General features: G+C 43.6%; 1 protein-coding gene across 2 annotated transcripts; it reads right to left on the reverse strand.

The window, feature by feature from the left end:
* Nucleotides 1–973: 973 nt before the first annotated feature.
* Sac1 (phosphatidylinositol-3-phosphatase SAC1) lies at nt 974–27,301 on the reverse strand. Of its 2 annotated transcripts, none has more exons than XM_077687266.1 (19): nt 27,164–27,301; nt 21,261–21,355; nt 18,796–18,870; nt 18,497–18,624; nt 17,112–17,261; nt 16,883–16,942; nt 16,764–16,797; nt 14,534–14,721; nt 11,515–11,601; nt 11,351–11,419; nt 10,832–10,911; nt 8,896–8,994; nt 8,475–8,613; nt 5,637–5,706; nt 5,481–5,553; nt 3,768–3,861; nt 3,567–3,668; nt 2,541–2,601; nt 974–1,352 (listed from the first exon to the last, which is right to left on the reverse strand). In XM_077687266.1, exons 1-19 carry the CDS (start codon nt 27,205–27,207, stop codon nt 1,210–1,212), a joined length of 1,791 nt encoding a protein of 596 aa, XP_077543392.1. In that variant the 5' UTR covers nt 27,208–27,301; the 3' UTR covers nt 974–1,209. The 2 variants fall into 2 exon arrangements, with proteins under 2 accessions (XP_077543392.1, XP_077543393.1); XM_077687267.1 differs by lacking the exon at nt 27,164–27,301 and adding an exon at nt 26,655–27,061.
* Between the last annotated feature and the right edge of the window lie 466 nt (nt 27,302–27,767).

Genomic DNA, 27,767 nt, shown 5'->3' on the forward strand with positions numbered 1-27,767 from the left:
ACTTACCAATGTTTCGTCCTGCTTTGTTTGAAACTAACCGATCAGATGTTGCCCTCTGCACTGTTATGGATGGAGTGGCACAGTCCAGAAACTGTAGCAGCTTTGTTAAAATGTGTTCCTGCCATGACACTGTGGGGCCACAGCAATTTATAAACTGCACCATTAGCTGTTAAAATTAAAGGCCAACTGCAGCAAAATTTCGTCACAGTCAAATTTACGCTGAACATAGAGTAGGAACCTCCAGAACAACTTCGACACTACTGGGGGGTGGGCTGACCGTCGCTATGATTTGCCAATTAAACTGTTGCGACTCTGAAATCAAATGGTGGTCAGCTTTGCTGGATAACCCATTCATCAAAGACCGATGTGCAACATCTTCACTCAGGCTATACATAAACAGTAATTTCATGAAGGTGAAATTTTTACTGCCGTTGGCCTTTAACACTGAAACATCTTGCTAACTCTGTAAATTATTCATTTGTAGTATTCCAGAAGCAGTGCTTCCATGTGCATGCAAGTGGAAATCAAAATTTCAGCGTGTTCAAAGCTGTTTTTCAATATTCCCTCGCATCGGTGAACCAACGCCTAAAAACCAATCGACAGCAGAATCCGCACCAAATATGCCACATTGTGTTCTCCATTTACAGGCCAATGAACGCACATGGTGTTTCCCTTGCACTTCAAAAGTAATTTGGACGTCACAAACAAAGGGTGCAAAAGCAACCCAGGTGCCTGTCTACAGAGGGCAGTGAGAAATGTAATTTCTCCAAACTCTCCTCAGCACCTCTTTGAAAGTATGCCCACTGAAGTTTTAGTTGTGCTGTCGCAATCCATTGCCAACCCATGCAGATTTTATGTCCCTACAGCGGTCAACTAAGCCATGCTAAACACTCTGGCGAGAATTCCGCCACAGAGCAGACCAAAAAGACCACGCTTTTGTCCCAGTCCAGGCAAAATGCAATCCTCAAATGAGTAATGTTAGGCATAATATCTTTTTATTTAGCTCCATACATGCTAGGAAGTCTTGAACATGAGTGCTGCATTAGATAACAAGTAACAAGTTGGAAGGATTTGCATATTGCCTATTCATGACACCAAAGAGTACTACGCACAGCCCGCATTGGAGTGCACTCGTATGGGCCAACCACAGGGCTCCTACAAAAGAGGGTGGGAGGCGGCATTCGGACAGGCACATGCAAGCCAAGCAGGCTAGTCTAACCTTCTTCTAGGCCTAAGGTCACGCAGCTTGGGAAAGTCCACAAATTCACTTCCATAGAACACTATGGCCATAACCGTCAGGACAGTCATTGTCAACCAAAACAAAAAGTACATGAAGGTCTCCATGGTGTACACTGGAAAACAGAGAGAAAGCGAGAAACATACACGTGTCACCACTGCAGTCGGCACATTCCCAGGTTTAGGCCACACAAAAACTTGCAACTTCTGACTCTTTGAAAAATAAATTTTTGTTCAGCTTGTTTACATAGACTACAAACATGCACAATCTCGGGCTTAGCAGGACGCTCTTGGTAGCTGTCCCAAAGAGCTTTGTCTGAGCAATGGTTATGGAATGCCACAGTAATCAATACAGCAGTAAATATATAAAGGACCATTTGCTGAATGAATCCATGCAAACTGGACACCGCGGCCCTTTAGTCCAACAGACCTTCAGTGAACAAGAGTGTCGCATTTAGCTCTACCAATCAAAGTGAGATAAACACACAAGATTAAAGCCCACTAGCTCAATGCATCAATTACTTTTAAGTCGACATTAGTCATTGCTCTGCAATTATGAACAGTTACTATGCACCATATGGGGCAGGGTTATTTACACCACCCAAAATTTTGTGCCGCAGTTTTACAAGCAAAGAACAAAAACAAAAGTAGAGAAATATGGCCAAACATTATAGCAGCTAAGCTATTTTACTCCTGAAATGCGCTATTTAATTTTTAAAAATTCAACACACATACACACAAAAAAGCCAGAACGCTACCACAGGAACTACACATTATTACAACCAGCAGGGGCAAAATTGAAAATCCTGGAAAGTCATGGAAACAACAGTAAACCTTAAAGAGGAGCACGAAAAAAAATCTCTGTGCATATTTTCACTTGCACAATGCAGACATTGCTTCTTGTGATCACTCACGGCTGAAACTTTGGGGCTTCAGTTCCACGAGCAAACTTTGGAGGGTCTAGAAATATCCCCATTAAGGCTGGAAGCAAGAGTCGGCTACTCATAAAACTCGGCGTGTGTCCGTGCTTCCTTCCGCCATACTTTGGGATAATGCGGAGCCGAACTAGCATAAGCACAGATCATTGTGTGTATGTGTAAGGGGTTGCACATAGATACATATGCTTAAGGCCAAAAGGAACACCACGTTAGACAACAGCTATGATCTTCCAATATTGTGTCATACTGCCTGAACAGTGCAAAAACTGTCCAATGTTTTCATTTCAGTTTTTAGTTTTACCAAAGCTACATGAAGTTCCCTTGGCAGAACCCCACTGGCATTAATTTCAGACTTGGTTCTCTCACCTGATGGAATCAGCAGACACATAAAGCAACAAGCAAGTGCCAGGAGAAGGAAGCTTGGAAGCTGTGGAAGGAAAGAAGAAAAGGAGCCATTACTGGAACATTGCTTCACACACAGTCAATACTGCACTAAAAACTGTCAGGGCAGACTGAAAGACTAAGTGGCAGCTGCCTTAAAGGGACACACAACCAATTTTGGTCGAGTATATTTTCTCTATCCCAAATGAAAGAGCATCACTTAAAACACTTCAACCCGAAATGGTTTTGCTGATAGCGCCCTATAACTTTGGAATCTAAATTTTTAGGTCTACCACCCATACGTGTACTGCCAAAAGGAATGCTGGCAACCATGACCGTGACAGTGAGCAGTGCGGCAACACACTTTTAACTGCGCGAGATTAAAGGGGGTATTTAAAGACTTGTCCCCAACTAAAACAACAATAATGGGCAACCTTTCCCATTTTCTTTATGTGGTTTTTTTAATCACTCGTTGAAATTGACGGAGTTGTTTGGACACGTAACGTAGTGTCAACGTTTAAACACTACGTGCCGCCACCTTTCAAGACTTCAGAAATTTTGGTGCAAAATTAAAATTATTTCCGCCTGCTTATTTAGAAATTCCTCACCTTTAACCCAGTAAAGAAAACGCTGGCTTTCACATGGGCTAGATGGCATGCACTCCACAAAAATCGGTTGTCTGCCTCTTTAAACAGGAGTCATCCATCCAACCTCATTTTGCCACATTCGAGTAGGCTGCACCTAAACAGTTTCAAATCCCAGATCTGATTCCTAGCTGCACTCAGCTGTAGAATTGTGGAATTGCATTTGTGTGCAAATGCTATTCCACACAAATAACAGAGGCAACAATCTGTGTTATCAAACACGTAATGGAAACTGCAAACACTGAATGTCCCTGAAACGTCCAAGCAGCTCTGAAGTGCACCCAATATTCTCCCTAAGGGTCTGATGGCCCTCCTGGAAGTTTATTTGGACAGCTAGGGACTTTGACGGCACGTGTATGCCACTTACCACCCAATACTTCTTGTCTCTGCGGACTGTCAGTGGGCACGACACAGATGCCCCTTCGCCTTCTCGAACCCTGTAGTTGCCTAGGAACAGATCAATGGCATCCTGCAATGGAAGGAAACGCGGTGTGCAACAGAGTGCACTAAGCACTGCTGGCCACCCCACAGAAGGGTCGCTGGTGCGCAAACACGAGCTGCAACTTGCCTGTCTGAATCCATCGTGGAAGTTGTTCTTGAGATACCGAACGGCAGAGTTGTAGCCATCCCTCAGTGCCCCAAGCATGGTGCGCTTTCCAGTCCTGGGAACAGAAGCAGTGAGCGAGACGTAAAGCAGCTACTACATCAGGCGAGACGTACCTACTACCACAAGCACTTTTACCATACAAATGTAGATACGACATGAAAAAGCAAAAAATACGTCCAGTATTAGATTTAGATGCAGTGAAGTTTCCTCACCCGATTTACCACCGAAGAAATTTTACCTTGGAAGCAATGTCTCTAACAAAAGCAAGCAAGAAGTAAGAGCCTTACTTGCAACACCATTGTAATAGGCGGTCAGTCCATTATGTTCCTTACTCTGTTGAAACATCTCTGGTGTTGTAAACAACTACGGTGCTTGTGTCCTCCTCAGCTGAAGTCTCGCACATACTCAACAACTAGGCCTGGTATCTTAAAGGAGTACTGACACGGAAACTTTCTGATCCATTTTTATTCCTTTTATCGATGCTTAATGGTTTGGCGAACCCGACACAGAACTTTAAATACTTCAGCGCGTGATAATTGCATTTAACGGCCTGAAAATCGTTTGTTTCAACTTCCCGCGCTTTTAGCCCAAAAGGCGCATATGACGGAAGTCTGGCATGACCTCACCGCTTTGTGCAGACGTCAAAACACTGCGGAGGCTGGTGGGGGCGTTGTTTCGACTGCGCCATGGAGGAAAGAATGGAATGGAATGAGCTGCCTGAAGGTGCTAGGCCTAACATTGCAGCGGAAATTTGATGACCGCTTTCAATAGAAGTCCTGATGGCAACTTCTATTGCAACTCCGGGCTATATTATGGCATCCTTTCCCATGTGTGGAACTTTATTTTTGTCAACAGTGCCTTTCTTGGCAGCGGTCTTGGCTACATGCACCTGTTTCTGAATACGCCGGTGCCCGGTCGCCGCTCGCGGGGCTGCGCGCATGAAGTGACGTCACAAGTTTTTGACGAGCGCTGTCCGCACCACTTCTTTTGGCTACCACGGAATGATGTCACGCTGATGTCCATTTGCTGAGTGCTGCTCTGCGTGCTGTTCCATCAGCGCGATAAGTGAGATCCAATTAAAGTATGTTAAGTATGTTCTTCGTGCCACACGTCACTCATATTTCAGCCTATTCTGTTGAGCAAAGGAAGCAAACTGTACAATAATATTAACGCCGAAAATTGGTGTCAGTACCCCTTTAAAGATAACCAAAGCTGCCCTCAGCACAGAAAAGTCACCTATTTTTTATCCTTGTGGAACTTTTATTATTTATTTATTTATTGAATACTGCCAACCTGAGTGCCAGGCCTTAGGCAGGAGTGGGAATACAGGTTTACATTCGTGCTTGAAACTGAACTTCAGCTTTGGCATTTTGGATGTGACAACAGTGTGGAATCAATTTAGATGCAGAGCGACAAGTGGTTGATAAGCTATGCATTGAGTAAGCACCATTGCTGAAATTGGCAATTTATCTTTGGCTTGCAAGAAACTGCCACCTCAGCGCACTAGAGTTGTTGAATTTCGTGTGAAATATTCGTACCAAAGTCAAGAACTTCAGACTGCATCTTGCGCACAGCAATAGGATAGCAGAGCCACTGCACCAGGTTTGAGTTTGCATGAAGCCTTCCAAAGACATGCAGAGAATGTGAACAGTGACCTAGTGTAACTGTACTTGCCTCGTGTAGTCAGTCTTGAGGGCACCAGTGCCTGCATACTGGATGCTGCAGAAGTCCCCATTGTCTGCCCAAACTGCAATACCAACACAATACAATATCATCACTAATGCAGGAAGGCCTCAGTGACTCTGATTTCCAGCGAGTTCATTTCATTACCATTCTTGTACAGGGCCTCAAAAACTGGGTGCTGTTTTATGGTCTCCCCGGGCATCAGAACACCTGTGCGCTAAGAAAAAGAAGAGAGTGTTTAGCCAGATATCACAGTCCTAAAATAAAAGCTACCAGGATGAATCCATACATGGATAACGTAAACACGCTAAATAAGCACCCGAGTTTGAGCCCTTAACACATGGCGCATTAGTTTCACCTTGTACAGACATAGCACTTCTGTTGAAGCTTTCTGAACAACAACAGCACCTCCTGAAAACACATGCTTGCCAATATTCCATAATAACAAGACCACTTACAACGCTATAAGCAGGCAAGGCTAATAATGTCATGCACAAGCTCTGGTCATTCTTTTGCAAACGGCATAGCTTCGTGAGAAGCTCAGTGATAATACCTCAGATGTTACTTTTGTAGCAACTTCCTCTTTGTGCTGCTTAAATCCCAATTGCATGTGTCAGGCATCGGCACACATTCAAAATCAAGTGAATAAACTACTCCTCACTCGTTAAAGAGGTCCTGAAGCATCTCAGCACAAGAGGTCCAATAGGGCACAGTTCAAGGAACCTCCTCTTGCAAGACTTTTGTTAAGACGGTGCGTTATTAAGGATGCTGTTGTATACCAAAATTGCCCTTATTTTTTTCCTTCCCCCCCCCCCCCCCCCACAGCGTTACTCGTAGTGCAGTGGACGCTGCCGCTTCACATGCTTGGGATAGTGCTCATTTTAACAGGGCGGTGGCCCATCTGTTGTACAGGTAACAGGTAACAGGTGTGTACAGGTAACAAGTTAGGTGTAACAGTTGCACTAACATTACGGTAATTGCGGCCCTTTAGTACCCACCATACTGTATTTTCGCGCATATAACCCGCCCCTGAATATAATCCGCACGCCCACTTTCAGGCCACCGGAAAGGGAAAAAAAAAAAAAAATCCTCTTGTATTGCCCGCACATTTGATGCAGGAAAGGCTGCACCAAAGCTACTGCTCAAGCAACACATCACACGTGTAGACAGAAAAAGCGTATATTTAGCAAGCAGAATGCACTGACTGCAAGGCGAAATTCACAATTCCGTGTCACTGTTCTTGCTAGAGGTATCACTTGAGCCGCACTCCTCACTCTTGCACACAAGGTCATCTTCGGTGCCATGGAAGGCTTAGTCAGAAGGCTTAATCGCTGCCACGGATGAGTCAGTGTTACTGCGTAGGAGTTTCACGGCACAACAAACATTGCCGTGAAGCTGCACTAAAGGAAAAACCCCGCGTATTATCCGCGCCCCTACTTTGCCACTGAAATTTTCTCATTTTTGGTGCGGGTTATACGCGTGAAAATATGGCAAATTACGACGAAGGGATTTCCAAACAACACCTATTGCCGCTGAAGCGAATGCCAGACACGTGCGTTTCAATAGCCTTACAACTAGTATATATGGTGCATGAAGCCCCTAAGGGGCTTTTATTTGTGGGTATTTATGAAGGTGCAGTGACAGTACAAATTACGAAGGACTATTCTCTCAAAGTTTCCAACAGTTTTGGCTTTGTTTCCCCCCAGTGAAAACAGTGCCACCATGTTGCAATTTCTTTGGCTTCCTTTGTCAGGCGATCACTCTTCAGAAAAAGCCTCTGTCGATTCTAGCATGCCCATAGCTTATCTCTGCAACCAGGGCTTCAGTTCCAAGTCAAAAAATGACATTGAATCATGAGATGTGTGTTAGGGCACAGCAAGCAAAATAAACTGGCCCAGCTGTTCCTTGCCAGTTTTCATTTTTAATCATGAGCCCTTTCTTGCATGCCTCTCGGGGAGCCCTGTGCTGGGCAATAATGAAGCATTGGTCACTGAGGTTTTTACAACAGTTGTCGAGCATTCATTGCTTGAGAAGTGGTGCAAAAAACAAAAGGGGCAGTTTTCTCCAAAGAGACCAGCAAAAACGTGCACGGGCTGAAATCGTGACCCTGCTTCACTGCCTGACACAGGCACCGTAAGGGCAAACTTTTTTTTTTTATCTGAAAGAATGTTGTAAGTAGACTACTATTATTTCTTAGGAGGTATTGTAAAAACATGTATCTATAAAGCTTGTACAGCAGAAACTTGAGCTATCTGGTAATTTTGGTGCCTCTTTCTTTAGGCAAGGTTTTTTTTTTAAACCACATTCCTAAAATCAAGCAGCAAGGCGAGTTTTGTTCGAAAGATAAAAAATACAAACACATTAAACCCAATGGTCAACTTTCAGGGAATCAAAATTTGTAAAAAATTTTAAAAATTGCCAAAGTATGAGTCATAAAATCAGGATTCAACTGTACTTGGGCTTTATTTAATCATTGGTAGTAAAAGTTTGCATTCAGAAGAATTTCTGTGTACACTGACTAGATTGTTTGAAAGAGTGCTCGATGATTTACATTTTACTATGCTTAAATGTGGCGTCCACAGAAATCCCTGTAGAAGGGTGAAGGATGAGGAGATAAAAAATTTTCTTTCGAAATAAATTAAAAAATTGCTCAATTTTAAAGCATTTCTAGACAATCGACCAGCATTGTCTCTCTCCCAATCTTAACTGTGAATTCTTTCCAGCCTCGAGCTCAAATTGGGGAGAGATGTACTTTCCCCCTTGCCTTCCCCCCACCACCCTCTATAATAAACCCTTACTTGTGGTGAAAAAAAAGCTTTCCAAGACAAGCTAAAACCAACAACTTTCCCTCCATAAGTAAAATCTTATGCAGCATAACTGAGTTCTAACATCGCCACAGCCTTCTTCTAGCACCATGAGAGCTCTCACTGCAGACAGCAGCAGCACCCCAAGTTCACCTTGCATTCAGAGTAAAGACAAGCCTACCAGAAGCTGTTGTTCCAGGCTGCGCCTTGCAAGAAGAGACTGCACAACATTGGTCCTGTCCAAGCAGTCAATGCAGTTGGTCCGGAACACCCCAGTTTGTAGAGAGGGCACAGAGCGATCATAAAGCATCATGAAGTACCTGCAGTGATTGCAGCTATGTTACAGCTGGGCTCCTGCAGACATCTGCAGCATTGTGCATTGCTCAGTGCTCTTCCAAAGGTGTGTAGTAATATCGACCCATAGCATGCAGTCCCTTAGAACAGTCTTTTATGTTCCTTTACCAGGTTAGAGAAAAAATGAAAGCACTGACTCCCCTCTGGCTAACAACAACAAAAAAAAAGGATGCAAGGTCATTCCTAGTCAATTAGATTGACGATGAGAAAGCCATAGCTTTTAGCTAGTAAGGTAAGTGTACCCTCACCCAAATGCATCTTGATCTTGGGCGATCCTATCCATGAGGATGGAGAGGCGATCCCACTGCATCTTCCTGCACTCGTGGTGGAAGTCAAAGGCCTCATACCTGCCACAACACCCGGGTGTTACTGTTCATTTGAAATACAAGGCCACATGTAAAAACAGAAGCAGCAGTCACACTAAAAATGGTCTGCAATACACGCTGGTGGCCTCAGTTGCTTCTACAAGAGATGATCCCAATTTCCTATGCCCTAACTCACAACTGCTATTACCTCAACGCAAACACTGCCACACAATAGAAGCCCGAGGACAAGGTGCGAGTTCTTGGATGGTTGCACACTTTGCACGCATGGATACCCCACCATTGCAATCATGTACAGCTATCCTCTGCTTCAGAAATTCTCAAATAAAATGTCAAGACTTTGCTACCTAGAAAAACAGCATTCCTGATGGGCTGGCAACGTACACCCACGAGCAGAAGTTTATGGACCATGAAAGCAGCAGTTCCAAGTTACTTCTCTGCCGCACGACAGCCAAGAGTACTATGTGCGGTAGTTTTCATTAGTTCAGTACCTATACAACATCTCGCATGCATTCGACAATTTGTCGGGCTGCTATAGGAAGAGAAATAACCTAAAATTGCCATTTACCTGGTTCGTAAACTTATGATCATGGCTGTTGTACATCACAACTTTAGGATATAAGTACAACAAACATACAACCCCACATTTTCTTTGGACAAATTCCCAGCAGATTCTCCGACAGTTCTGAGCATAAATATAGCCCTTGAAATGGAAACAAGTTTTCCGGATCACAAAATACGCTGGACACTACTTTGCACAGCAGGTCATGTATTTATGGTTCTTACGCCAGTGTTGTTACATGTGCAAGTATGTGCCAGCACAGGAATGCCATGTGTACGACATTTCAGTCCATGTCAAAGAACTCTAGGTGATAGGGAGTGGCCCACTGTTCATCTTGCACCAGCATAAAAAGAAAGAACACAATGTTTGTGGCATCAAATTCCTAATCGTTGTGTTTCGTCGTTTTACGCCGCAGAAGATAAACATATTCTGACTAGCCCACGTTTCCGCCCTGAGTGGTACACTGCACCATACTCTCCCACCTCTGAAAACAAAGAACCAGAGACTCGGTTATATCATGAAGTTTGTGCTGACATGGTTGCTTATTAAACAATCGCTTCATCTACCATGGTTTGTCTGGTTTGTCTTTGCACACCTGCTACTGTACTAAGTACTTGATGCGAATGCATCTATGACAAATTTTACACTCAAACAAAACACACACGCTATGACCAAAGACCTGCTGCTCAAAGGGGCCATGAAACAAAATACAAGTATGGCTCATTAGAAAGACAGCTTTGTCCTGATAACAATGACAACAATTTATTGCAAACTTCGAACAAGTAATGGAGGTATTAAAGAAAACATGTAAAGCAGTTGCGACTCGCTAGCCACTTTCCGGCAACTTTTCTATGACATCACAGAATCTTGTTCGTGCACTGGCAGCCGTCGACCGAAGCCGTCGTTCAGACACGTGACTGGAAGCTTGTAGTGGGGCCTTTAGTTCTGTTCGATTGCATCACTAACGTGCTGTTAGAACATTAAAAATTGTTCTTAGTGCTGGCTCATATGACGTTACTCCTGCCCATAACACTCGCTGTAGCATGAAGTTTAAAAGTTTTTCAATACTTCTTGCATTTTTTCGGTTAAAAAACACCTTTTGTGGCTGGAATTGAGCTGAGTAAGGTACTGAAGCCTCTTTCAAATTAGGTAAACACAGTTGTATTTTGTTGTCATGGCCCCTTTAATGTGAGGAAACCCCGTATAGTTGATCCCACATCTGGCACAACCATATTATGAGAAACAAACAGATTGGCACACTAAAAGTAAGAATGCCAAAAGTAAATTTTGTTGACCCACTTGATCTTGGGGTTGTTGGCGAGGTTTACAACTTCTTGCAGCTGCCTTCCCAAGGCCTTTTCAGGACCCTTCTGGTCAATCTGAGCAAACGAAAGAAAGTTAAGATAAGACAAATGACGGTATTTAAAGCTAACATGAATGGCCTGTCAAAAATTGTGACCTGTACCTGGTGTAGCCATGCACAGGTACCTGTATACTTAAAAACCAACAAGCTGAAGCACATGCAGTCATTCGCAGTGCTGCTATGATGAGACAATGCTGCCAATATGGAAAGAACAAAAATCAACAGATCAGTGCTGAAAACGGACTTTTCGCATGATTTACAATACATTGGTAGCTTATACATATCAGTCACAAACGCTGCTCATTACTTGAAAAAAAAAAAGGATAACCGGCGGCTACAAGTGCAATTTTTTCTTTGAGCTAAGTTTCCCTGCTGTGGCATGGTGTATCCGAGCATCCTGCACACTGCAGCATCAGGGTGCCCAGAGATCAATGTAGGACCTTTGTTGCGCTTACCAGGTTGACTATCACTTGGTTCCCATAGGTATAAATCTGATTGTCAAAGTGCTTCTGGAATGCTTCAAGCTGGAAAGTCAGAAAGCCATGTTAAAGGCGGTCACTGCATGATGTCCCACATATGGTGCCAGTAAAATGGGGCAAAGAACAATAGGAGCACCCACATGATTGTACCCGGCAGTCAGAGTCGGTGGCGGCTTGTACCGCAAGTTGGGCAGCTGCGACCAAAACAAGGGTATCGAACCCCGAGTCTGAAAACGAGAAGAGAAAACTATCACCACAAGGCATGGAAATTGAACAATAACACTGCGTCTACATCAGCTTCAAGGATTTGCGGTCAGGGTCTAACATTTGATCATTTATTGCTAGGGAAGTGTAAAGTCCTTGCTGCCCACAAAAACCAAGCCAGCATAGCAAATAGGTCATGCACTTGGCCAACACACCTTCTATATTCCACATCCCGCTTCCCCTATGCGAAGCAGGTCCCTTGATTCACAGCGGGGCCCTTTCAATGTCTCTGATCTCTAATTTGGAGCAACTTGGCGCTACCAGCTGAGCCCCGCAAGAGATGCCCCTTTACCGTGGCTGCCAAAGACACCAGATTCTGTTTGTAATTATGCCTCACTTTGGTGAATGTGATAGTGCAGTGCCTACATTATTTTTAACAGCAGAGCTGTTCAAGATTGGGCTTGGTGCGTTGTCATTCGAAAGAAGAAGAAGAAAAAGGAAAAGAAAAGAAAAGAAGAAGGAAAAATAAAAAAAGCTTCTCCGGCATGAGGCGCCCAGCATGTTTTTGCTTTGCCATGTAGGCGGAGCCAAGCCTTGCCTAGCTATGACGTCGTCATGTATGCCGGCACCGCTCGACCTTCGAGAACACTCTGCCTAACATTCATAGCGTAATCTCTTGCATGCTTTTGTCCTCACCAGTTCACGTGTGTTCGTGCCTCAAGTGGGAAGCACAGAACAGCCCGCGCTACAGATGCCAAGTTCGCAAAGCTAGTCGCTGCCGGTTCTAGCGCGTGCTAACGCGTTACACTTTGGGAGAGATGTGAAAGCCTGCGGACGAAACGATCTGGGCCTGCCTGTTATGGACAACATTCAGCGGCAAGTTCTGAAATCCATGTGAGGTGCAACAGCCGGGTCTCCGAAGAAGGGAGAGGGGCCACCAGCTCTGCTGTTTCTCCAGCCTTGCACCAGTAGTGCAAGCTGCACCAATTTTTTTCACCCACAAATGTGATGCAGTCAACTGACCCTATCAGATTTCCAAGGCACTGGAAGGATTGCAACAGGACAATAGGTCCTAGTGACAGGAAATAACTTCATCTAGCAGAGCCAAACCATCTTCCTGGCATTAAAGCAAATGAGGAGGCACTATGTGGCCTCAAAAATTACAAAGAAGTCTAAAAAATAGAACTAATGAAAATATAAGCAGGAAAGAATGATTAAAATGTTAGCGTTTTACGTAGTGGATCAACATGCTGCGGCCAAATGAAGGTCAAATCCTCGGCGACGGCGCAACGTCTCGACGAGATTAGTAAAGCTTTGCGTTAACAATGTTCCGCGGCAGCGGGACAAGTGAGGCGAAGCATGGTTGAAGGTGAAACGATGCATTTACACGCACGATCTTAGCTATGCAACATGCAGTTTTTCTGAAAAAGCATGTATCCATGGTTAGCAGTGTTTTTTAGTAGTACTGTGAAAGAAAGTGCTTTTTACGGTTACAACCATTTGATTACAGTGGCCTAAGCCCATCCCACAAAGCTGCTACAGTGTACACAACTGCATTTCCACTTCAACCTCCCATAGGTTAACGTAAAACTTGCACAAATTTTGTTTTATTTGCCGTGCCCGTCCCAAAGACGACCCTGGCTGTCTCCATCTTCAAATTGGAGGCACGGAGCAAGAATTATTCAGGAGGCGCAACAGGGCTTGCTCCGGCGCCGCGATAAAGTCACTGCGCTAGGCACGGCACCGACGCGCCCTCTGTCGCGAGGCGCCAAAGGGAAAATCCGCGCAGCGCGCTTTCCGAAGAGCTTCGCCGGTTCAAGGTCAGTCGGCGCATAGGCGGCTGCCGCAATGGGCAGACGCCCGCCAGAGGCGAGAGCGGCGAGAGTGAACATCTCGTGGCGAGGAGGCGGTGTCGGCAGTCGTCGTCTGCTCCGGGATTCCTTCTAGTACTTCGTTTCGAGCGCGGTACGGCATGTAAATAGGGCAGTATTTGTTAATAACTGCTGCAAAAATGTCCAGCACTTGTAATTATTTATTTTACAGAAAGAAATCTGGCAATCTTTACAATATATTCTGTGACACTACAATTTTTGTTCGTCGCGTCCATAGAAGAGCGTGCAAAATATGGCAACGCGGTTGACGCGCCATCTGTTGCGCTGCTCCGCAAGCTGCATTTGCTCCTCGCCGCACAGTGACATTAACGCACCGCCCGCCCGTGCTGTCCCAGCGCAGCAGTTTCTCCTCCTGAAATACTTCTTTCTCTGTGATTGGAGGTATTTACTGGCACTCTTCCCTCTTAAAAGACAAGGCCCCACTCTCCAATTCTAATCTTGGACTTGGCTTGAACTCTGAACAGTCAAAACAGACAGCACTTCAACCCTCCCCTCTTAAAGGTAGGCTGGAACGCGTCTTAATCTTGAACCCACCATGTACAATCATGGACCAATAAAATGCAAACATCGAGACATGAATGTGGTCTGTGGTTATAATGTGCTTCTAGGATATTTGGCGAGTCCCATTACCAGACTTTGCTACTGTAAATTGAGCCCCACGTAATGACTTAATTTATGTGGAAAGAAATCATGCTGTTCGTGTCCCATTTGCCATGAATGTGCATGAAGGGCAAAGTTTAAGGTTCTAGCAGGATGCACAAAGTAATTGTTCTCTATTGTCTCAGCACATAACCACACCTCCCAAGGTGTGCTTGGTTTCATGCTGAGAGGTCAATCTCCAAATGCACAGCTATACACTAAACGCACTAAAATTTAGACCTGCAGGCAGCTACCAAATGTAGTTGGTGAGATGAATTCCCCGGAAGAACAAGGGGTAACAAAAAAAGAAAGAAAAGAAATGGTGCAAAAGTATGTTGAGGAGGGTCACTAGAGATGAAGTGGTGATCTTAAAATTCACAAGGCTTAAAGAAAAACCATGGCGAGTGCCCGACAGGCTGCCTACCTGAACAAAGGAGCTCCGCGCAAAGTCGCCTTCAATGATCTGCTCCGTTTCAACAAAATTGGCCGCATGGCCTTCGCTGTCCAAGCCCCTCATGAACATGCGCGTTCCCGCTCTGTAGCAGCTCCGACGAGAAATCAGTGCAAACGTGAACCCATGACCGTTGATGGCACAAGGCTTGATGTACACAACTGGTGCAGTGTCAGGGATAACAAACACAGGCTGATTGATTGATTTATTGTAGGGTTTAACGCGCCGACGCAACGCAGGCGATGAGGCGCGCCGTAGTGGAGGGCTCCGGATTAATTTTGACCACCTGGGGATCTTTAACGCGCACCAACAAACACAGGCTGTCATTTAATGTTCGAAAGCGTGCTGCAAACACCCATCGCAATTTGACCACTTCTCAACCCAATGCACAAATAATGCGGCCTAATAATCCACTGCTAGACATGTCTTCATCCTGTCTACCTCCTCCACGAATATAAGACTTGCTTGGATGGTTCTTGTTCTTCTAACCATGTCCCAACTGGCATTGAAATGCTACATTACTTCCAAAAGCCATTAGAGAAGCTGCAAAAATACCTGTCAAATAGAAAAAAATTTCAATTTAGTTGACTGAAAGATAATGCCTGCAATTCAGCAATTCACAAATTACATACAGTAGTTAAGTACTGTAAGCGAATTACAACCTCTGCGTATGGCCCAGTTTTTATCTATTCCTGAAATTTGGGGGTAAAAACAGGGCAGTAAATTGAAAGTTGCTGATCAGGAAGAACTAGGATTTTATCAACATTTATCAAAAATTTCAAATTTACTTTCATAAACAAGAAAACACCACTCAATACCATTAGTATTTTTTAGGGTGTCAAAAGCTTTAACACTGGTAATTAATCAATCAACAGCTTGTTTGCGTCCACTGCAGGACACAAGCCTCACGCAAAGATTTCCAGCTGCTTCTATCTGTGCCGGAATTTTCTTGGTTCATCTGTCTATAAACCTTTGGTCTTCCCTTGTTTTGTTTGCCATCCCTTATGAACCGTTTCGTTAAACAGATGGTCCACCTGTTTCCCTTCAACTGCATTACACTACCTGCGCAACCCCACCTCTTTCACTTAATTTGAACTAGAACATCTCCTACACACAAGCTTGATTCCTAATTCCCATTGCTGTTTTGCTGTTTTGTTATTACTAAGTGTAACCTGCTTTTGAGACTAAGTTTGCTTTCAAGGTGCTTCATGAGAGCTTCTTAAGTGTGACCTCAAACACTGGTGACGTACAACCCAAAAATACCTACAGTGTGCTGTCAAACTTACAATAAGCAATATCTGCACACTTATTACACGAGAAGTAACCTTTGCCATGTTACAACTCAAAGACAAGTCAATTTGCAGTGAAGAAAAATACCACTCAGGCTAGAGGGAGAATGTGTAGTAGTACTTCTTCCCTCCAAGTCATGTACCCGTGATCGGTCATTTCTTGTAAAATGGCACAACCAAAACTCACTCTGAACCAAGTTGTTGTAGTCTACCATTTCAATGAAGAATTCGAAATGGCCAAATGAATCCCTACGGTGACGTTTCTGGTCTTGATTTGGCTTTCTGCACAGCTTCATCGTTGGGCACAATTTTGCTTCGCCAGAAAGAATTTTGTTTCAGACAACAACCCCAGTTAGCAATCACAAATATGTTTGTGGATGGGAAATTTCTGATGAGAGGTAAAATTTAACCCAAACAATTTTTATAAATGTTGTTTGGGGGAGAATTGTTACACAGTTTAAAATTTTGCCCCAAAATGAAGGATCCTACCTGTACATATAGGCTAAACTGATCCCAACAAAACTTTACAAACAATAAATAGCCAACTGCATCTGAAGCCTATTATCCACAATGGCAATTCTTGTTTTAAAGGCTAGGGATGTGTGTGGATGAACAGTTCAAAATGTTTTTGCCACACCAGTTGGAACTCCGTTATAAATTTTGGCTCCCAGGTGGTCTAAAATTAATCCAAATATTAAAATTAAGCCACCCATAAAGTGAGCCACAATATTTTTCTCGTGCAGCCAACCTCAAGGAAATGAAGAGGAACCTACAAGCATCGAAGGGAAAGTACAACTTATAAGCGCCATGTTCTATTATGCCGTTCTAGTTTCAGCACACGTTTGCGCACGCTTTTGTTTGCAGCGCCCAAAACAACAGATGCATTTCTTCGTTAAAATAAAGCAAAAGGATACATCCATGAATTATTGGCAGACAGAACTTCCGAAGCTGCAATAAAAAAAGAAAAAAAGAGAACATATTAGCCTGTCAGAAATGTTTTGACACCACTTGTACTACCATAAATGTAACCCACCTCAACTTGGTTGCTCAGCTCACTCATCAAGTGGTGGTTCCAGACAAACCTCTGATCCGCCTGTTGACAAATGCCACAAGACATGCACTCTGCTAAAACCGCATTTTGTGACCTTCCCTTTTTAACGTCGCCCCTTCTAATGTCTCCCCTTATATGTTTCTAAAATAGGTCAGGCTAAGGCCCATCTTACATGTGCAGAGCTCTTAACAGTCGAAAAAAATGCACTCACTCTCTCCATGAGTCCCATTTGAACGAAGTCTGGTGTTGTGTTGAACAGTTTCTGGAGAGTGTGGCTCAAATCATAAGTAGTGGAGTAGTAGAAGTTGGGCGTGCTCAGCACTGCTTGCACCATGGCAGTGTACATCTTGTTGTACTGGTTCTGCAGGAGGAGAAAAAACAGAAGAAAACGATGACACAAATGTATAACATTAACAAACTCAGTCTGAGGTTTCAGATAGCAATTACTACTAGCCCAACCAACTAGCTCAGCACTGAAGCCTGACCAGGCAAGGGAGAGCACACAGAACTCATTTGAACCATTTGAACATTTGAAGGGGACTGAAGCATTCTTTGCAGGTCTTCACCGGACTCACTGAATGAGAGGACACTGTCCGCAAATTGCAAGTAGTGTAAATGTTCTCGACATAGTTGTATCCCTGACATGGTTTTTTTCTAAATAAATAAAATTTTTCAGGGTATTTTTTTTAATGAATGTATAATGATGTTCTTATATTCTTGTGTATATTTCATTTTCCCGTGTGTTGGCTATATGACCTCAAGTGCCTTCCCTTTGTGTAGCCCCCCTTACCTTATGCTCCACCTGGAGCCTGTAAGGTTTTTTCTAAATAAATAAATAAAATAAATCTCCCCATCAAGCTTCCTGAATACCCCCTCAATGAAGGCAACAAATAATTTGTATCCAAACATGAGGCATTCATATGCTTTGTAGCAATAGTGTTACTGCCAACAAGAATCTGCAGCTTCAGCACTTAGTACAAAAGGTGCAGGAATTCAACACCCGGATTTATGCCAAAAACAGATTTAGAGCAACAGGTGACAATTCATACATTTCTCCAAGGCCCTCCTCCGTTTGGCTTGCCTTTCCCAGTTAAAAATTAAATATTACCGTGGAAGTCTAGTTTTATAAAATAATGCAACATTCCTCGTTTGACAGCAATAATGCCCCTCTCCCTCCCACTACCTACATATTTTTTTGCAGATGACCTAAGTCCTCGACATTATAGCACTCTGGATGCTGCAAGACTGGTCCGAGCTTTCAAATGCAAAATACACCCTGCTGTTTTTTTTTTCCACATTTTACACTCCTTCAACATACTATAACCCACAGCAACTACCAATTTTACCCCGGAATCTCGGGTCTGCAAGCTACTAAACATGACATGCAACATGATGAACATGCTATTGATGCTTTGAAAAATGTGGCAGTCAACAATAGGCTCAATATTTACATCAACACTGGTCCACACTTCCCTAACATTCCTGCCGCATCTTTCCCATGCATATTGTTCAGCTATTTGAAAGCCACTTCTTGCATGCAGCTAAGCGCAGCTAAAGAAAAAACAAGCCATCATGATGCTTAGAGGGATTTCATGCCTGCTGCTCTGTGAGGTGCAGTGAAGTCCTTGTGTAGGAGTAGGCTTCTGTTGCTTTGATCCGCCATATCACTTGGCCGTTGATATCGCCCACCCTTCTGCGCTCAACAACCACAATCAAGTAAGGACCTGGAAGGGGTAAGAACATTAAAATACTGAAGGTGAAGCAGAGCAACCACAAATGAAAGTGAACTGGAATGAAAGTTGATAAGAGAAGAACAAAGCCATTTACTGTTTTAACAACTGCATTCATTACTAAAAAAAGTAAAAAAAAAAGAAAGCTGAATTAGACATATATACCTGCAAGAAGATGGACAATGCCAACGATGCCATAGATAACCCTGCTCACTGCATGTGGAGGGATGTCAGGCTTTACTGTTGGGGGGAAGAGAACACATATGGCTGCATTTGCACTGTACAACAATCGCACAAGGTGCTGGCAAGTGTAATCAGTATAATCAGCAGTTTTCTTACACATGCAAGCTGTAAAATTTTCTCCATTAACCAACTGCTCCACCCATTAATTTGTTTCTTTCGAAGCTACTCAAACCAAAAACAACTTCAAATCAGACATTTAGAAAGAAAACCAGCATAAGTTCAGCCCACAATTTGGACCATGAATCTTGATCAACTGCATCACCATGTTAATAATGCATTAGGTTCTAAGAAAACACAGGCTTCATTATACAGAAGGCATGCTTAAAACAAAGCCAAACTTTTGAACAGCACGTAATCAAGTGCAACAGAGAGTGCACTGTGACCTGTACTGGTAACTACAGTCAATCCTGGACATATCGAATTGTTGCATGTATCAAACAGTCCAAACATCCCCTTGGAAATCCCCTGCTAAAGTATAGCGCTGTCGTACTCGTGTAACAAACTTTCATTCAAGAGCACATTCAATACATAGTGCCGCACTGCAAATGCCCCTGCAGTGCACTTCTTCTGATGGGATTCCGGCGATGACCACCCACATGTTCCGCCATGCTTGGTGAGCGGGAGAGGGCATCCCATCACGTTGGTGGCATCCAACATCTGCTTGCTGCGCTAGCATGGGAGATAGCCGCATGGTAGCGAGAATGCGGGGTGAGAAAGGCAATAGAGGAGAAGGGGAAACCGACTGGAGGCACTCGGTAGCGAGAATGCGGGGTGAGAAAGGCAATAGAGGAGGAGGGGAAACCAACTGGAGGCACTCGGTTTCTGAGTGCTTGAGTGGTGACCAGCGATAGTTCTGCAGGCGCAAGGACATCGGTGTGGCATGGTGTGTGCTCGTTTATTTGTGACACCATGGTACACGTTTCGCAGCTATGGTGATGAAAAAAAAGGAAGAATTTGCGGATTTAGCAATAAAAGCAGACATTATGGGACAGGTGGAGGCCAATGAAAAAAAAAAAAATAATAATCTTCAGTTGCAGAAGCAATCAAAATTCCTCGCAGAACTTTTGAGCTTGATACTGTGTAACAAAGCTGATGTAAAAGTCAACACAGCCAACCTATTCTGGCGTGTGTCATGTGCAAGTTCCCGCAACTGGTTCCGCAGAGCGGCTTCGTGGTGGCTCCAGACAAGAGGTGGGCAGACACCGAAGATGAAGGCGTTCAGTGCCTCGACAGTGAATTAGGGGAGCTGCGAGCATTGCCATGCACCATAATGGGTGGCACGATAGCACGCGCGTTCATAAATGCAAACGACAACATGCAGGTTGTGGCAGATTGCAATGATGCAAGGATCGTGGATGCAAGAAGTGGACCCTACTAGTGACCCTTACGGCATTCTTAATCACCTAGTGCAGCTGACCTTGCATTAGCGTGCAGCATGATTCACCGCTGTTGTGGTGCAATGAACACCGCCGGGATTTGATTTGGACAGTGTCAATAAGCTTGAAGACAGTTTGATAAACTCATGAAACAGAAGATGCAGCAAGGCAAGCTCATAGACATTATTCCTGCCAAATAAGGTGTGGTGGTTGTTGCACTGTTTCATGCTTTGAGTTACAAATCACGCTTGTCATGATCTCGGAAAGCTTTCCGCTACAGATAGGCATATTTTATATTTTGAACTATCTATATATTTAACTATTTTGTTATCCCCTTGGAGTTCAATATATCCAGGATCGAAATGTGCAGCTCTTCTCAGCAACCCATAATCTGCCTCACTCTGCTGCGAAATTACTTTTCATAAATGACTCATTGCAATGCTAAGGTTTCTTTTTTGTTGTTTTCTTATGATAGCAGTTTCATAACATTAAAGAAATCAGTTGAAGGCCCAGTACTTCCATAATTAAGTTGAACCAAAATATTTATTATGCACTAGCAAGGCTTTAACATAAATTCTTGAAAATGTGAAATAAGCCGAGAGCAAAATGTTGCTTGCTTCCAATCAAAAATGGAAAGGAATGTTGTTTAGCACAATCCATCAAACTAGATTTTTCAAGCACCTGTTAAGTTTGTTGTAAAAAGGGCCTACTCATATTTTATCAGCACAGCTTTGAACATTACCCCTAATTTCATATTGTATATTAGCACAGCACAACACAGGCATGGACTGATAGAAAAAACGACCGGATACAGCATGTGTGTGTCCTGTTTCCCTTTCATAAGACTACACTGGGCTCACTCAACAGAAAGTTCAATGAATTTTAACAAATTTGAACTTTCATCTAATTTGCATTAGTGCAGTTCCTAGGTACAGGAGACCACACACTTAACTGCATACTTTAAATTCAAAGTTCTATGGAAGCACATAGGGGCATAGGGAAAAGGCAAACCTGCTAGAGAAATTTCCTTTGACACCCTGTCAATAACCAGGCTCTTGTCAGATGTTTGAGACGGTTCAATGATGTACTTTTCAGGTGTGCTGTACCTGAAATTGAAAACAAGAAAAAAACGCATGCAATGTGTTAGCGTAAAGAAAAGTTCTCCAGAAACAAAGCATCACCACAGCAGTCAAGTCACCAAAAGATGTACAGCAAAAAAAGAGGATCAGAGGTCATTAGAACGGGAAGATGCAAAAGGACTGACAATGTTATGTAGCGAGCTTACGAATTGACCAAATCATTACCGTTCCTCGCAAGTCCCAGAATGTCAGCATATGGGGCACTATGAAATTGTGCTTTCATTGAAAGGCAACTGCTTCGGGAGGCGTTGGCCCAACCACTGCTACAAACGGGGGGGGGGGGGGGGGGGGCAGGCAAATGCTAGCACAGCTCTGGTAATGACAGGGAAGAAACTCCAGTTTTCTAAAAGCATGGTTACAATTTTTTTTTTTTGAGACTGCAAATGTTTTTTTGTTAATTGTTTTCAATGCAAAAAAGCAAGCACAGTGCGAACATAAGCTGCACAAGTTAAAAGTACAGCTGTTACTGCACAAGCAGTTGACTTCAATGGTCCCACAGCCATAGTATTGCACTGCAGAGGGCAAACATGCTGAGTGAGCACCAAGCATTTATAAAGCCTGTTCTACAAGGTGCGAATATACCTGTGAATTCGCTGCTGTGGTGCCACTTGTGCGGCAAAATTACGGTATTTTCACTGCTGTGGCACACTGCCAAGTGACATTCACAGGAAACTTCAACTGGTTCAAACATTTTGTGATTTGCCGCAGAAACAAAAATTGATTGTTTTGCCACCTGCGCGGCACCGCAACAGCAAATTCGCAAATAAGTTTACACCACGTACAACGGACTTAACTCATACAACATGCTTATTCAAAGAGGTAGACACACACTGCAAACTTCACGAAATTCCACACGACAAACTACACTGGTGGAACAACGTTTCACATTATAACAATCTTGCAATCACAGCATGTGGCAAGTCGTATTTAAAATACCACAACATCCAGCCAATGACTACAAAGCATGTTGAAACACATCTGACCCAATGGATTGGCAAACTTCCAAAACGAGACTTAGACACGCGACAAACTTTACTAAAGCTGGAATTAACCTGATGCATCCCTTTCATCTTGTCTCGCAATGTCAGTGCTCATATAAAAAAAATTACAAGCTAGACCTTTCAAGAGCTGTGCCAATTGCTATCTATTCTTCTCGCCAGAAAAAGCTTGTAGTGACAAAAATATAAGTAACCACAAGGGCAGAGTTCAACTACGGAACTCTTACAATTTTCAATAAAGCAGCCATGCCAGAAAAAGAGAAATTGGTACTTTAGCACAAGGGCGCGTATTTCACCTGGCTTTTATTCAAAGGAATGCTTGGGAGCCCTCACAAAGCACTTAAATGTATTTTTAAGAGGCCCTCAGTAGATGCGCCTAGTATTATAGCAAAGAAAAATCCAGAAAGTAAGCAACAGAAAATGCTACTCCAATTTTTTTCCTGGCATTTGAGATTCCTTACCCTATAAACAATAATCCCTCTGGTTTTACTTTTGCAATTTTAAGCATTTAAGAAGTAAATATAGGGTTGACAAGGTCAATCTAGAAATGTTTTCATTGTCTCTTAAAGGGCATTACAGTCAAGATAGCCTGCCAAGCTCTGCAGAAAGAAAACGCTAGTATACACTAGGACATAGCACACACTAGGATGTAAACAATTTTGGCCAGGAAGTGCCCCCTTATCTCACTCCCTTCCAGATCGAGGGACTTTTCACTTTGCTTGTGAAGGATTATCCCTTGTACACGTCCTCCACGAGTCATGTCCAAGTCTCCTTTATTCGCTGGTCTTTCAGTGTTTCGAGTACTGCGGCAGTGTCTCTAGAATCAAACGCTTATTCTTAGTCAACAATACCTTGTAAAGAGGTTTATTATATATTCCCCACATTTCTTCATTATTTTACTGATGACATGGATATAATAAACTGTTAATTTGCCTTTTCTAAATCCAACCTGTTTTCTCGGCTGTTAGAAATTTAGGCTGTTGCTGTGCAAACTATTACTTTTGCAAACAACTTGCATGCAACTGAAGTGGACTGATCGGTCTAATTTTTAACCTCTTTGACATCTTTTTTCTGTGAATCAAAATTACCTTAGCAAATTTTCAGGCTTGTGGCACCCTTAAAGTGCTGAGGCAATCTGAAAATAATTTGGCAAGCTTTTCTATTACACCTCCACCCTCCTTTAGGTGATTCGAGCTTTTCCGTCGTCTCCTGCAATTTTTCCTCTCCTCATGTTCTCGAGTGCCTTTCCTACTTCCTTCTTAGTTATTAGATGTACCTCCCAAGCTAAGCTTGTAGGCTCAATAGTGTCCCCAGACCTAATGTTGCTAGTGTATAGCTTAGCGTAGAACCGTTTCACTACTTTTGTTGCCACGTCCATGTCGTGCATAATGTTACTGCTCCATCCCAGAATGCATACATTGTATCGTTGTCAATCAACAGCTGGCTTAGTCGGGAATGAGCCCGCTTGTCACCGGAGAACTCGTCATAGGCCAACTCGTCACACAGGCCTTTTGATACAATGCCATCTTGAGAGGGGAACTCTCGGGCAAGGGGCCTTTTCGTCACAGGGATTACGTTGCACCACGACCACATGAACAAAAACCTTGAAGCGCTGACCGGAAAATTGACATTGAAAGGGGGTCTGAGGCCGGTTTGGACACGGGTAAACTAGAGTTACAGCTGTTTAGGAGGGTGTGGGGTGGTCTGTGCGACCTGCACGTATGCATAACGCCCTGAAGGGCTGTTTTTCTTTCTTTTAAGAAAGGGGGGCGGGGAGCGGAGAGGTCAGGAGCGACCTGCAATTCTTTGAAGTGCTGATTCTGCAGGGACGTTAAGGTTGGGTATAGAGGTTGTATCAACAATGGTACTTTAGTTCCAGCTGGAGTTGGGGAGGGTAATGGAGAGGTCTGTGTGACCACACGATGATGTGACCAGGGCATGTGTTTAATAACCCTCTAAACGCAGCTGAAGCACTGTTCGGGTTGAAGGACCTGAAGGATGAGCAAGGCCTGCAGTGCCTTGTGATGGCCCAATTAGACATTAGACAGCACCCCCCCCCCCCTTTCCCACCCCTTCCCCCACCTTGCATGCAAACACCAAGATTTTAACGATTGCATCTCAAGACTCCTGGCTGATCACGACAGCGGAGCCCCAGTCAACACGCTTCGGAATATTTCCTGGAACATCCACTTCTATACTGATGTAGTGCAGAACGACAGAACCCAGTCTTGACGATGCGTGCACAAGGAGTGAGCGGGACAACATAACAATAGTACAACAGTACAAAGCGAGTAAAAAAACATTTTTCATTTCATGCACAACCTGTTCACTGTGTCATTTGTACCACTTTATTTACTTTTCTGCGTGTCATGTAATAGAAATTTGAATGCAATTTTCATTTCTTTATAAAATTATGAGGTGAGACAGTATATTAACCTATTTTCCTCCACCAAAAAACTAATGCACACTCGCCTTTTTTATAAAGGCAACACATAACAGGCGGAATCGTCGCTTTGACGTTTCAAAACAAGCTCTAAGTGTGAATTTTCCGTGTGACGAATATTTTGGTAACACGAGAATTCCTCGTACGAAATGCCCTATGACAAGTTGGTATTCCTGACCAGTTTACCTGTGATGAGTTGGCCTATGACGAGCGGCCTTGTGACAAGTGGGCCTAGACCCTAGTTACCCTTAAGCTTCCCTTCCTCCATTTTCTAACGTGTCTTCAATCTTTGCCACGTTCAAGGTACGAATGTCACCAACCTAGCTTCTGTCAATTGTGACAGCTATGCCGATTCAATCTGTTTACCACTCTTGTCACTTTCATATTTAGTCATTTTGCAATAAGCTTCTCCGACCTCTGGGACAGTTTAGCAGTTTTCATATTGCAAATATTTGTGCAATAATGCAGCAGAGCTCCCTACTGGCGCAAGTAATTCATAAAACTAAATGCTTATGTGCATTTCATTTTCTTATGGATTGCCGAGAGCATACGACGGAGCGGTTAGCTTTGTTTAAGGAGCTTCGAAGGAGAGCTGCTCCGCATGCCTCTTTGGATGATATTTTTCCTATAGGGCATTGGATCACCAGGAGAGACATTTTGCGTCTGATCCTTGGGTGTTTAAGAGACACACGTTTCGAAGGAGAGCTGCTCCGCATGCCTCTTTGGATGATATTTTTCCTATAGGGCATTGGATCACCAGGAGAGACATTTTGCGTCTGATCCTTGGGTTTTAAGAGACACACGCCTCAGTGACTCCTGGCGATTTCCCGCGCATAGTGGCAAGAAGGTGTTGATCGGGGGAGCAATTGCCGGCATACCAAGCAAGGCTACGTCCTTCCATCAATAAACGTCATCACCACCACCAACACCATAGTCAGCATGCTAATCGGATGGCATTTTTCAGCAGGCTAACAGGAGCAGCAGACGACCCAACCACCACTAGGTGCACATGCACCATAGATTGCGGCACAGCATGGCTACTTGCTGGCTGCTTCTGTTTGCCAAACTGGAAGGTGGCGCGAGAGTGGTAACACCACCAAGTTGGGACACAGATAGGGCTGCATGCACAGTGCCTGCACAATGAGAGCAAGCGCTGTGCCGTCATTCATTTTAAAGATAAATTTTCTATAACGCCAGTTTTTTTTTTTTTTTCCGTCTACAAATTCTGTTCACATGTACCACCGCAGGTTTGCATTTTCATGCTTGAAAGCTTCAAACAAAACACAAGTGCATAAAAAATACTGGCTAACAAAGCACTAAAAAAATGTAGCATTTATACAACATCCGGTAATAAATTAATCGCCCATTACAACAGCACAAATTTCTGTTGTGCGACCCGTTTGCGCTGACCCTTCTCACAAAATATACGATTAAGAATGTGCGCAACCTAATTACGAACTTCAAGAACGCTTTATTAGTTTTATGCCCTGAAATCAAATGACACGAAACGGCACGGAAGGACTAAAGCAAAATCGACAGGTATCCCCAAAATGACAGTCGTTCGTCAAACGGGCGAAAACGATATTTACGATGTGATTGAGAACTTTTGCCACGCCTCCCCTCATCCCGTCACGATCTCGTGAGGAAACCTATTGTGATAACAGCAGTCAATACCTGCCTTTTTATTGCACTTGAACTTCATAATCACCGCTACATTTTCACTGGACTAATCGAGCGTTACCAAATTAAACATACCGCCAATAAACTAAATAAATACGCCGCACAAGTGCATTCAAGGCCCAAGGAAATGCGAGAGATTACTCACAAGACCAACTTGTCGTATAGATGCGGCATTACGGGACCACCTGACGCTACTTGTGCTGTTCAGAATGATCTAAAATTAACTTAGAAAATACACAACAACATCCCGAACACCTACGGCCAACGACAACAAATCCTTGCGCTTGGCTGGGCAGGTGTCGATCACCCAGTGCTTACGGTGCAAAATAACAGCGCAAAATGTGCCTGTGTCTAGGTTGTTGCTACACAGGCGCTGAGCCGCCAAGAAGCATAGGAGTTGTAATTTCAGCATCGAATCTTGGGACCGCAGAATAATAAAAGCTAACGCCAATGGTTTAAGCTAACGCAAAAAAACTTGGTTTCCTGATAAAATAGTAATACGTCGGCACCATGGCAAGTGCTCGTGTAGGTGCCACGGCATATCACAATAAAACTGTAACACTATGTGCCAGAAATTTAGACTGAACACACGTTAGTCAGTCTAATAACTATGCACGCATGGCAGTAGATATGTAACAATACTGAATAACTTACAAGATAAGGCTATCGTACACTCCTCCACCCGTGGCCGCCGCCATGATGGTGGCACATGGTAGACAGCACGCAAGAATTAGTTCTCCAAATACAACCCATTACTGATATTAGATCGACCGGCCTTATTTCCGAGCTCGGTCGGTGCTCCAGTAGTAATATAGTTAGTTTCAACGAAATATCAGCAACGCTTTTATACATTTCAAGCATTTATAACCAGTGTGCAAACGCGAGGAAAGAATGTGGGCGTAAATTACAAATCAAAATTAATTCCATTTTTTAACAAAGCAGTTTTATTGATGGTGATAGGTGGTCCTTCGTGACTGTCAGTTTCACATTCGCGTTCAGTGAAGTATTCTAGAATGTGACAGCTAAGCGCGTCTAATCAGTTACGAATGTGAAAGCATTAATGTCCAATTAAACACCAATTATCGTCCGATTGAATTCTGCAGAGCTCCTTGGCGTCCTTGGCTTGATAGTGACTGCTGCGCCGCTGGGCGAGAAGAGCGTTAGAAACATCGCAACGCAATTTACTAGTTCAGCCAGAGGACTCCTGGTGTTTTATTTCTAGAGCACACACTACGGACCGCGTCACAGCCAATCAATG

Source organism: Haemaphysalis longicornis, unplaced genomic scaffold (genome assembly GCF_048455015.1).
Source record: "Haemaphysalis longicornis isolate Haplotype H1 unplaced genomic scaffold, Haemaphysalis longicornis Haplotype H1 scaffold_1, whole genome shotgun sequence".
NCBI classification, from domain to species: Eukaryota; Metazoa; Arthropoda; class Arachnida; order Ixodida; family Ixodidae; genus Haemaphysalis; species Haemaphysalis longicornis.

Excerpts from the sequence above, each read along its gene's own strand:
- Sac1 (XM_077687266.1), bottom strand. The coding sequence starts at position 27,207 with ATGGCGGCGGCCACGGGTGGAGGAGTGTACGATAGCCTTATCTT. Across the intron at positions 14,722-16,763 it reads TCTGCCAATAATTCATGGAT|TTGTGTACATCAAGCCTTGT; the intron begins GTATCCTTTTGC and ends ACACTGCACCAG. Across the intron at positions 2,602-3,566 it reads GAGACAAGAAGTATTGGGTG|CTTCCAAGCTTCCTTCTCCT; the intron begins GTAAGTGGCATA and ends TTCCTTCCACAG.